The sequence below is a fragment of the Choloepus didactylus genome, chromosome 8 (genome assembly GCF_015220235.1).
Source record: "Choloepus didactylus isolate mChoDid1 chromosome 8, mChoDid1.pri, whole genome shotgun sequence".
In the NCBI taxonomy this organism is placed as follows: domain Eukaryota; kingdom Metazoa; phylum Chordata; class Mammalia; order Pilosa; family Megalonychidae; genus Choloepus; species Choloepus didactylus.
Window position 1 is genome coordinate 12786969 of NC_051314.1, and position 12099 is coordinate 12799067.

Below are 12099 nucleotides of genomic sequence, written 5' to 3' on the forward strand. Positions count from 1 at the left end.
CATCCTCCCCTTCAACCTCTTCCTTTTTATAATCACCACAAAAGAATTAAGAGTTAACCTCTCCTTTTTTGTCTTTTTCCACTCTGCATCAGACTTCATTTTGTTTTCTGAACACTGAGCTAGTTATACAGTATGTACGCAACGAACCAGAATGTGCTGCCATCTTCTGGCAGAAATAAGTACTGATGCTCTTTGTTTTAATCCAGGTAGGCTTGATTTATTAGATCATTAAAATTATTAAATTTAAGTACCTCCCTGAGCGAGCTCTGAATCTCAACCTCTTACAGATGAAGAGACACAAAGTCCTTTTCTAAATCTTTTTAGCTTTATATACAATAAAAACAGAGCAGTATGTTAGGTGTTCTTGAGAACTAGCGTCAAGAAAAGTGAAGTACCTTGAAGGCGTTATTTTCCTTAATGTTCTTCATGATCCCCAACTCTTTAAGCTTCTGTCCTACCAGTGTCAGCATCACAGAATAGATGTTCTCCAAGCTTGACCCAGGGGAGCAGAGGGTCAGACATGCTCTCTGGATCTCTAGAACAGCTTCATAAAGTTCTGCCTGAGGTGCAGTGAACCTGGGGACAGGAAAATCAAAGAACCTGAATTTGGAATAATCTGACATTACAGGATACTTGCTTCTAAGACTGGTTAGAAAAACCCCAAGATGACGATGAGGGCATTGTAGATACTTAACGAGCACCGATATATCATTACTGACAGGGTCTTAATCGTGCCCTGGATGCTCAATAGGAAGAACAACAACAGTGTCTCCTTCCAAAGGTTGGCAGACACATGTGAGGTGAGGCTAGAAAGTGCAGCAGCCACAACTGCAGTCGAAGACCCAGACCAGGCTCACCACTGATCCTTTTTCACCCCTGATCGTACAGGCCAACATCTTAAAAACACTCAAAACTCACAAAAAAGACAAAGCCTAGGAATACACTTCTGAAAGGTAAAGCAGATGTCAAGGGATAAACCAGTCAATACTTCAGCTACTAGTAACTTAATAGCATCTGGGGGGTTATCAGCATACCAATTTTTCAGCAATCTTGGGGAAAAAATGAGAAAAAAGGGAGCTGGGGTGATATATGACATGTATTCTCATACATTGTTGATGGGAGTGTAAATTAAACTAGTACAGCCAATTACATCAAAGACATTAACAATGTCATAATTTGAGTTTAAGAATAATCCATCCTCAGAATATACTTGAAATTCAAAAAACCTTTACGTACAAAAATGTTCACTGTAATATTTTTAAATAAATACAAAATATTAGACACAAACTAAATGTCCCCTAATAGAGGAATGGTTAAACAATGTAATGTAATAGTATAGCGAATGCCTGTGTACCCATTTCCCAGGTTCAACCATAAGCATTGCTATGCTTATATTGTCTATAACCGCATCCACCTTCCAACCCCATCCCGGTGTTATTAAATAATTATTTTTTCCAGTTCTTTTTTAATGTAAAAATACATACACTGACATGCATAAACCTGAGCTGTACAACTGTGACAAATGGATGTACCTGTATAATCCATATCCCTATCATGATATAGAACATTTCTATCTCCCCAGAAAGTTTCCTCACATCTCTTTCCAACCAATACCTCCACCTTCAGAAGCAAATGCTATTCTGATTATTTTCACCTTGGTTTTGCTATCCTAGAACATTACATAAATGGAATCATACAAAATGTACTCTTTTGTGTCTGCATTCCTTCACTAAACGTAATACATGTGCAATTTATCCATGGTCTTGCTTTAATCAGTGGTTTATTCATTTTTATTATTGAATAGTATTCCATTGTACAAACAGAGCACAATTTGTGTATTCTTCTTCTGTTGGACATTTAGTTTATTCCCAGTTTTTGGTAATTGTGATTAAAGCTGTTATGAACATTCTTGTCAAATCTTTTACTGGACATATGTTTTTATTTTTCTTGGATAAATACCTAGAAGTGGAGTTGCTGGGTCAAAGAGTTGGAATTTTTAACTTTATTAAAAACTGCCAACATTTTTCCCAAAGTACTTGTAGCATTTTACATTACCACGAGCAATGTATGAGAGTTCTAGTTGCAATCCATTCTTGCCAACACTCGGGATGGTTAGTCCTTTTAATTTTAGCCATTCTAGTGGATGTGTAGTGGTATTTCATTGTGGTTTAATTTGCATTTTCCCAATGACTAACGATGATGAACACTCTTCAAACATGTCTTGGCTATCTGTATATGCTCCTTTATGTTCAATACTTTTTTTGGTGAGATATATGTTTAGCAAAAAAGTTTATCCCAGTCAATCTTTGACTTCCCTATTCATTTTTTTTTTAAGTTCAGTTTTATTGAAATATATTCACATACCATACAATCACCCATGGTATACAATCAGCTGTTCACAGTATGATCATATAGTTATGTGTTCATCACCACAATCTATTTCTGAACATTTTCCTTACATCAGAAAGAATCAGAATAAGAATAAAAAATAAAAGTGAAGAAAAGAACACCCAAACCATCCCCCCCATCCCACCCTATTTGTCATTTAGTTTTTATCCCCATTTTTCTACTCATCCATCCATACACTAGATAAAGGGAGTGTGATCCACAAGGTTTTCACAATCACACTGTCACCCCTTGTAATCTACATTATTATATAATCGTCTTCAGGAGTCCAGACTGCTCGGTTGGAGTTTGGTAGTTTCAGGTATTTACTTCTGGCTATTCCAATACATTAAAACCTAAGAGGTGTTATCTATATAGTACGTAAGAATGTCCACAAGATTGACCACCAGACTCCAACTGAAATCTCTCAGCCACTGAAACTATTTCGTCTCATTTTGCATCCCCCTTTTGGTCAAGAACATATTCTCAGTCCCACGATGCCGGATCCAGATTCATCTCTGGGAGTCATATCCTGCGTTGCCAGGGAGATTTACACTCCTGGGAGTTGGGTCCCTTGTAGGGGGGAGGGCAGTGAGTTCACCTGCCGAGGTGGTTCAGTTAGAGAGAGAGAGGGCCACATCTGAGCAACAAAGAGGTACTCAGGGGGAGACTCTTAGGCACAATTATATGCAAGTTTAGCCTCTCCTTTGCAGTAATGAGCTTCATAAGGGCAAGTCCCACGATTGAGGGCTCAGCACATCAAACCGCCAGTCCCAATGTTTGTGACAACATCAACACCAGTCCAGGTGAGGAAGTCCAACACTTCTGCACCTTCCTCCAGCTCCTTGGGGTGGGGAGTGGGGGGAGGAGGCTGTAAATATATTTTTTATTATCTGCCCAAATTACTTTGGGATGTGTCACTATTTCACTCTAACCTATACTAACCTACCGTATCTCACTTCCTATTCAAAGTTCCATGTAATTGTAGTGTTTGAACAAACCGACTGTAGAGTTATACTGTTTAGAAAATATAGATCCTGCACCAAATAGACATCTCTTCCCTTGGTCTCATATGGAAGTTGAAGTTTTAAAACACAGTCGGTTTCGACCTTTACCCTTTGGCCTGTTTGCCCTAGTCTTAACCAGATCTGCTTCATTCATATCACTAATTAAAGTCTGGGCTCTTTTTCAGCATTTTTTTAAACAGTTGCTGTATGCACTAATACTGACATTCACATCTGCTGCACTCTAGCTCTGAGTTTCAGGTGTCTGAGAGATACACATTGTTCCAGAGACCAATCAGGTTATACACTAAGGGATCAGCACCTCAAAGTTTAGAGATAGGCATTACAATTCAGGAACGGAGTTAATTGCTGTAAGAGCTTACAATCTATTCCCTCTTCATTTTATTAACAGTGTCTTCCGATAAGCAGAGCTGAGATAAGGGCTGTGGTAGACTTTTTCATCCAATGTTCCAACATCACTTGTTGAAAAGATTATCTTTTCCCCAAAGGCTTGGCACCTTTGTCTAAAATCAAGTGACTATATAAGTGTGAGTCTATTTCTGCAATCTCTATTGCATTCCATTGATATATTTATCTATTGTTATGCCAATACCACACTGTCTTGATTACTGTAGTTTTATATTTATAATAAATCTTCAAAGTAGTTTAAATCCTTCAGCTTTGTTCTTTTCAATTGTTTTAGTTATTCTAGGTCCCTTGCATTTCCATACAAATACTAGAAATCAACTTGTCAATTTCTACAAAAAAAGTTTGCTCGTTCCCACATTCTGGGCAGGAGACAACTATGCTGAAGGATCCTCTAACTTCTCAGAAGTATGGTCTCCATCCAGGGCTGGGACTGTAGGAGCCCACCTGGGATACCTTCTTGATACCCTGGGTACTTACCTGCAGGCCTCGGGAGCAAAAAAAAAAAGAAAAAGAAAAGTTTGTTGGGATTATGATTGGGATCACATTAAATCTACAGATTAAAATTTGCAGAGAGAGGGTATCTTAACAATATTTAATCTTCCTACCCATGAATATGAAATCTCTCTCCATTCATTTAGGTCTTTAATTTCTCTCAATGTTTTATAGTTTTCAGTGTTGAGCTTTACACATATTTTATTAAATTTATTCCTATTTTATGTTTTTGATGATATTGTAAATGAAATTTTAAAAACTTCAGATTCTGTTAGTATTCAGAAATACAGATTTATATCTGGGTACTGACTTTGTATCCTGAGATCTTGCTAAACTCATTAATTTCAATTTTTTGGTTGAATGCTCAGGATTTTATACGCAAATGATCATATAAATTCATCAAGGAATCAGGACACTTTTTTGTTTCTTTTGTTTGTCTTAGTGTCTTAGCTTAGACCGCCACTACAATGTTGAAATAGAAATGGGGACAGCAGGCATTCTTACTTCTGATCCGAAAGTAAGCGCTCAGTAGTCGTAGTTTTTGTAAAATAAACTTGTAAAAAAGTTGTAGTTTTTGGAACCTGGTCTTTATTAGATTAAGGAAATTCTACTCTAAGCTTGCTAAGAGTTGTTCTCTATATCATGAATGGGTGATAAATTTTGTCAAATGCTTTTTGCATGACTATTAAAATGATCATCTGGGTTTTCGGCCTTAATCTGTATGGATTATAGTGACTTTTAAGTGTTAAACCAATCTTATATTCCTGGGATTAACCCCACTTGGTGACACATTTTTATATATTGGTTATGTTTTTATATATTGCTGGATTCAGTTTGCTAAAAGAATTTAGTGTCTATGCTTTTGGGGAATATTGGCCTATACAGAAATTTCTTTTTTTATAGTATCTTCATTGAGGTGTGGTATCAGGGTTATGCTGGCCTCATAAAGTGCTTGGAAAGTATTCCTTCTTTCTCTATTTTCTAAAGAGTTTGTGTAAGGATGGAATTATTTCTTTTGCAAACATTTGAAGGAACACACCAGTAAAACCATCTGAGCCTGGAGTCTTCTTTGTGTGGAAGATTTTTAAGAAAAAAAAATTTTCTGATAGACATAAGGCTTCTCAGATTTTCTATGTGATCTTGTGTGTCACATTTAAAAAAATTGTGTTTCTGAAGAAATTTGCCCATTTCATTTAAATGGCCATTTATTGATACATAGTTGTTCATAGTATTATCTTACTATATCACTTTTGGTATCTGTAGGATTGGTAGTGATATTCTCTCTTTCATTTCTGATAAAGATAATTTGTGCTTTTTCTTGCCTAGGAGTTTATCAATTTTATTAACAACCATTTGGCTTTGTTAATTTGCTCTATTATTTGTCCTTTTTCTATTTCATTGATTGCTGGTCTTCATTATTTCCATCTGCTTACTTTGGTTTAATTTGTTCATTGTTTTATAGCTTCTTAAGGTAGAAACTTCAATAACTGACTTTAAAACTTTTTTTTCCTTTCTAATATAAGCATTTCAAGCTATACATTTCTGCTTCAGCTATATCCCATGCATTTTGGTATGTAGTATTTTCATTATCATTCAATTTGAAATACTTGATAATTACTCTTTGGTTTCTTCTTTGATCCACAACATATTATATGTATTCACTAATTGTCAAATATTTGGGGATTTAAAAATATATCGACCATACTCTGTAACATCTGTCTTTTGAAATTCATTGAGACTGGTGGTATGAGCCAGTATATGGTCTATCTTAATGAATGTTCCACATGTATCTGAAAAGAATGTGTATTCTGCAGTTGTTGAATGTGTATTCTACACGTGTCAATACAACCAAGATGGCTAATAATGTCATTCAGATCTTTTATATCTTCCCTTTCCTTTTTTATTTTTTGTATAATTGGTCTTATAAATTAATAAGCATGGTGGTTGAAATCTCCAACTATGATGGTGGGTCTGTTTATTTCTCCCTTTAGTTTTCATTTCATGTATTTTAAAGCTCTGCTTTAGTCATACCCGCATTCATAACTGCTATGTCTTCTTGAACGCTTTTTATCATTATGCAATGTTCCTCTTCATCTTTGATAATACTCCTTTATCTTTTAGTCTATTTTGTCTGTATTAATATAGCCACTTTAATTTTCTTATGACTAGTGTTTGCATGGTTTCTATTTCTACATCCTTTTGTTTTCAACCAGTTTGTGAATTTGTATTTATACAAGCCTCTTTCGTAAACAGTATAGAGTTTGGGTCTTGTTATTTTATCTAGTTTGACAATCTCTGCTTTTCTTTTGGAATGTTTAGTCCATTTATATTTAGTGTCATTACTAATATAGTTGGATTTAGTTCCTCTATTTTGACATATATTTTTTGTCTCATCTTTTTTTGTTTGTTTTTTGTCTCCTTCCCTATCTTCCTTTAGGCTAATAGAAAATTTTTAGTATTCCACTTTAATTCTTCTGTTGGCTTTTTTGCTATACCTATTTGCATTATTTTTTAGAGAGTGCTCTAGGGATTACAATATGAAACTTTAACTTACGACCTGCTTAGCATTAATACTGTACAACTTCATATAAAAATACAGGAACCTTGGAAAAGTCTAGTTCCATTTAGCCTCCCTATTCTTTGGGCTACTGCTGTCATATATATTATATTCCTTAAAAAATTTTAATTTTGAAATAATTTCAAACATATAGAACAGTTGCAAATACAATAAAAACCCCATACAGAGAACCCCAACACCTCCCCAACCCCAGATAGCTGTATCTACCAATTTTACATTTTGCTACCTTTGCAGTACCTTTCTTTCTCCTTCCTTCCTTCCTTTCTCCCTCCCTCCCTCCCTTTCTCTCTCCCTCCCTCCCCCCTCTCTTTCTTTCAACTATATCTATTATCTTTCTATCAATTATCTATCTATCCATTTATCATCTTCTGAACATTCGAGAGCAGGTTGCACATATCACAGTCCTTGAACTCATAACACTTCCATGTACATTTCCTACAAATAAGGATATTCACTTATCTCATTAACTTAACTGCAGTTAATTGAAGAAAATTAATATGGATAGTAAGCTTAAATTCTATATTCCAATTTTTCCTTATGCCCCCTTTGAGCTTTTCTCCTCCATTCTTAGATCCACTCCAGTATCATATATTGCATTGACTGTCATTAACTCTTAATTAACTTTTAAAAATTAATTATATATAAAAATTTTTTTAAAAAAAGATATACAATAAAAAAACATTTCAAACAAATCATAACAAGGGAGTAAGAAAAAGACAACTAACCTAAAATAACTACTTTACTTCCAACATATTCCTACTCTACCCCAAGAAAATAACCTAATATAGCAAAATTTCTGTGAACTTGTTCCTACCATACCCATCAGAAATTAACAAACCATAGTCATTCCTGGGCATTCCCAGAACATTAAATTTACCCACAATAGCTTATCTGTTCTTATTGGCTTATCATTCTCCCTTCATGAATTTCTTTCTATCGCTAGTTCCCCTACATTCTACATTATAAACCATTTATTTTAGGAGTGTGTTGTTTAACCTCCAGGTGTTTGTGAATTTTCTAAGTCTCTGATGGTTATTGACTTCCACTGTGGTCAGAGAATGTGCTTTGAATAATTTCAATTTTTTAAAAATTTATTGGGGCTTGTTTTATGTCCCAGCATATGGTCTGTTCTGGAGAAAGTTCCGTGATCACTAGAGAAGAATGTGTATCCTGGTGATTTGGGGTGTGATGTTCTATATATGTCTGTTAAATCTAATTCATTTATCAGATTGTTTAGGTTTTCAGTTTCCTTATTGGCCTTCTGTCTGGTTGATCTATCTATAGGAGAGAGTGATGTGTTGAAGTCCCCCACAATTATTGTGGAAACATCCATTGCATCCTTTAGTTTTGCCAGTGTTTGTCTCATGTATTTTGTGGCACCATGATTGGGTGCATAAAGATTTATGATTGTTATTTCTTCTTATTGAATTGCCCCTTTTATTAGTATAGCAGCCTTCGTCTCTCATAACATCCTTGCATTTAAAGTCTATTTTATCTGAAGTTAATATTGCTACTCCTGCTTTCTTTTGGCTGTAGCTTGCATGAAATATTTTTTCATCCTTTCATTTTCAATTTCTTTGTGTCCCTGTGTCTAAGATGAGTCTCTTGTATGTAACATATTGATGGTTCATTTTTTTGGATCCATTCTGCCAATCTATACCTTTTAATTGGGGAGCTTAATCCATTTACATTCAATGTTATTACTGTGAAGGCATTTCTTGAATCAGCCATCCTATCCTTTGGTTTATGTTTGTCAGACATATTTTTTCCCTCTCTCTCTTAATGTCCTTTAAAGAACCAATATTGAATCTCTTTAGTACTGAACCTTTCTCCATATCTCTCTCTCCTTTCTTTGTTTCTCTGTCTGTAGGGCTCTCTTTAGTATCTGAAGTAAGGGAGGACTTTTATTAGCAAAATCTCCCAGCATTTGTTTGTCTGTGAAAAATTTAAGCTCTCCCTCAAATTTGAAGGAGAGCCTTGCTGGATAAAGTATTCTTGGTTGGAAATTTTTCTCTCTCAGAATTTTAAATATGTCAATGCCACTGCCTTCTCCTCCATGGTCGCCGCTGAGTAGTCACTACTTAGTCTTATGTTGTTTCCTTTGTATGTGGTGAATTGCTTTTCTCTTGCTGCTTTCAGAACTTGCTTCTTCTCTTCAGTATTTGACAGTCTGATTAGAATATGTCTTGGAGTGGGTTTATTTGGATTTATTCTATTTTGAGTTTGCTGGGCATTTATGCTTTGTGTATTTATATCATGTAGAAGGTTTGGGAAGTTTTCCCCAACAATTTCTTTGAATACACTTTGTAGACCTTTACCCTTCTCTTCCCCTTCTGGGACACCAAGGAGTCTTATATTTGGATGTTTTATTTTATCTATCATATCCCTGAGGTCTATTTTGATTTTTTTTTATTTTTTTCTCCATTCTTTCTTTTGTTCTTTCATTTTCTGTTCTGAGGTCCTCGAGGTCACTGATTCACTGTTCAGCTTCCACTAGTCTTGTACTATGAGTATCCAGAACCTTTTTAATTTGGTCAACACTTTCTTTAATTTTTATAAGATCATCTACTTTTTTATTTACTCTTGCAATTTCTTCTTTATGCTCTTCTAGGGTCTTCTTCATGTCCTTTATATCCTGTGCCATGCTCTTGTTGTTAGTCTTTAGTTCTTTGATTAATTGCTCCAAGTACTGTGTCTTCTCTGATCTTTTGATTTGGGTGTCTGGGTTTGGGTTATCCATATCATCTGGTTTTACCATTTGCTTTAAAATTTTCTGTTGTTTTTGGTCTCTTGGCATTTGCTTTACTTGATAGGGTTCTTTTAGGATAAGTAGGGTTAGTCAAAGATGAATCTGATTTGTCAGATCTATAGCTTTGTGGCGTACACTTTCTCTAACTAACCAGCAGATTGTGTCTGTGAGTTACCTATTCCCCTCAAGTCAGTTCTCCCCAACTTTGTCTTTGTGGTGTGTGTGGGTCTGATTCTTGTGGGGGCCACTTGGTGCACCAAGTTTGGGTGTGTTGTTGGTGCTGTCCGCCCTGAATGTGGGGTGTAAGTCTGAGTGGTTAGGGAGGGAGGGCAGCTTTAACAATCAAACCTCCCAGGTGTTCCTGGAGATTTAAGGCTGTCGCAAGAGCCTAAACCTTCATTTCAGTCTCACCACAGATTGTCTCTGTCGCTGACCCACAAGTCTTTGGTATTGGTGTATGGTCCCTGGGCTTTCCAAGTGGGTCCCTCTTCCAAGCCGTGCCCTTCTAGGGCCTCTGCTGAGGGAAGGCTGTGCTACGTCACAAGTGTGCGCCGTCCCTAAAGGGAAGTTCTGGGCTGCCGGCCCGTGTAGGGACATTCCCAGCCTGCTGAATGGATGGCTGAATGGAGCATGTTAATTTTCCCCTTTTCACACAGCTCTGCCTTCCCAGCTCTGGGACAGTTAGTTGTGGGTGCACGAAAGGCTATTGTCCACACCCGATCTTGTGGCGTGTACGTGTGTTGCTGGAAACACTTCCTGTCACACTGGGATTTTGGCACAGCTCTGGGCTGTGGCTCCAGCGCCGGGCAGGAGTGTTCCCAGCCCACCGGGAAGATGGCTGCAAGGGGCGTGGTTATTTTCCCCCTTCTGGCTCACCTCTGCCTTCCTCGCTCCGAGACAATTAGCAGCGGGTGCATGAAAGGCTATCTTCCATGCCAGATATTGAGGTGTTCACACAGCCCTTCCTGCCGCACTTCACTGAGCAGTTCTCGCTGCCATATCTGCAGCTGCTTTTGGGTTTTTTTAAAAAAGAACTAGTCTGCCTCCAAACGCCAACCCTTGGTTTCCCCACACTGCAGCATGGCTGCCGGATATTCTGCGGCTTACTCACTTGTTTCAGAATGCCAACTCCCAGTTTCACCAAGTGCATGGTCCCTTTGGATTTAGCAGATCTTGTCCAGCTGGTGCGTCACTGGAACTGGTGTTCTGGGTCACTTTCTGGCTTTTATCTAGTATTTTTCATGGAGGTGTTTTTTGGCCCTGTCTCTCCTAGCCGCCATCTTAGGTTTTCCCCACATTTATATACTTTATAACCCCTACAACGATGTTATAATTTTTGCTTTAAACAACCATATATATATTTTAAAGAAATTAGAGAAGAAAAAAAGATACAGTCTTCATATTTACGATTTCTGGTGATCTGCCTTCTTTCCTCTATATTCAAGTCACCATTAGGTATAATTTTCCTTTAGTCTGAAGAACTTTAGTATTTGTTCTAGTGCAGTTCTGCTGGCAACAAACATACTCCATTTTTGTTTATCAGAAAGTGCCTCTACTTCGCCATCACTTAAGAATAGTTCTTTCTCTGGATATAGAATCCTGGGTTGACTTTAAAAATATCTTTCCATTGCCTTCTGGCCTCCATTGTTTCTGAGGAGGTGAGCTATTAATCATGTTGTTCCTCTATGTAATGTATTGTTTTTCATTGGATGCTTTCAAGATTTTTCTTGATCTTTGAGAGTACAGCAGTTTGATTAAGATGTACCTACATATGGTTTTCTTTGTATTTACTGTCACTGGGGTACATAAGTTGTCTTTCACAAAATTTGTAAAGTTTTGGCTATTACTTCTTCAAATGTTTTTTTTTCTGCCCTATTTTCTCTCTTCTCCACTTCTGGGACTCCAATTGGATGCAAGTTAAGATTGCATGAAAATGTCTACTAGGTCTCTGAGGCTTTGTTCAATGTTCTACAATATATTTCTGTTCTTCAGCTTTAGAATTTCTATTTAGCTCTTTTAAAAAAATCTTTTAATTATTAAAAAACACAAAAATACAGAAAGACAAATCAAATACAGATCTTACGAAATGATTTTAAGGTGCACACTAGTCAGACAAAAAAATAGAACGTAGTTAACTACTGCAGAAACCCATTCTATGTGCCCCATTAAATTACAATCTTCCCCAATAAGTAACCATCATCCTAACTTTTATAGTAATCACTTTCTTGTGGTTTATTTATTTTCTTATTAAAGAAGGTATAGGTTTACAGAAAAATCATATAGAAAATACAGGGTTCTCATATACTACTCTACTGTTAACACTTTGCATTGGCATGGTACATTCGTTACAAGTGATGAAGGCACATCATTTTGGTAATTGTACTAGTAACCTTAGTCCATGGCTAACTTAAGGTTCACTGTTCATGTTATGTTTGTCTTGTGGTTTTTTTTTTTTTAAAGTG

At 36.5% G+C, this 12099-nt stretch overlaps 1 protein-coding gene across 6 annotated transcripts in view; it reads right to left on the minus strand.

The window, feature by feature from the left end:
- The window catches only part of XPNPEP3 (X-prolyl aminopeptidase 3), a 121587-nt gene that overhangs the window by 4727 nt on the left and 104761 nt on the right, over positions 1-12099 (minus strand). For all 6 annotated transcript variants that reach the window (XM_037846658.1, XM_037846656.1, XM_037846657.1 and 3 more), the window contains one exon: positions 396-576. In XM_037846658.1, coding sequence (XP_037702586.1) covers positions 396-576 — 181 coding nt within the window. The remainder of the gene's footprint in view (positions 1-395; positions 577-12099) is intronic.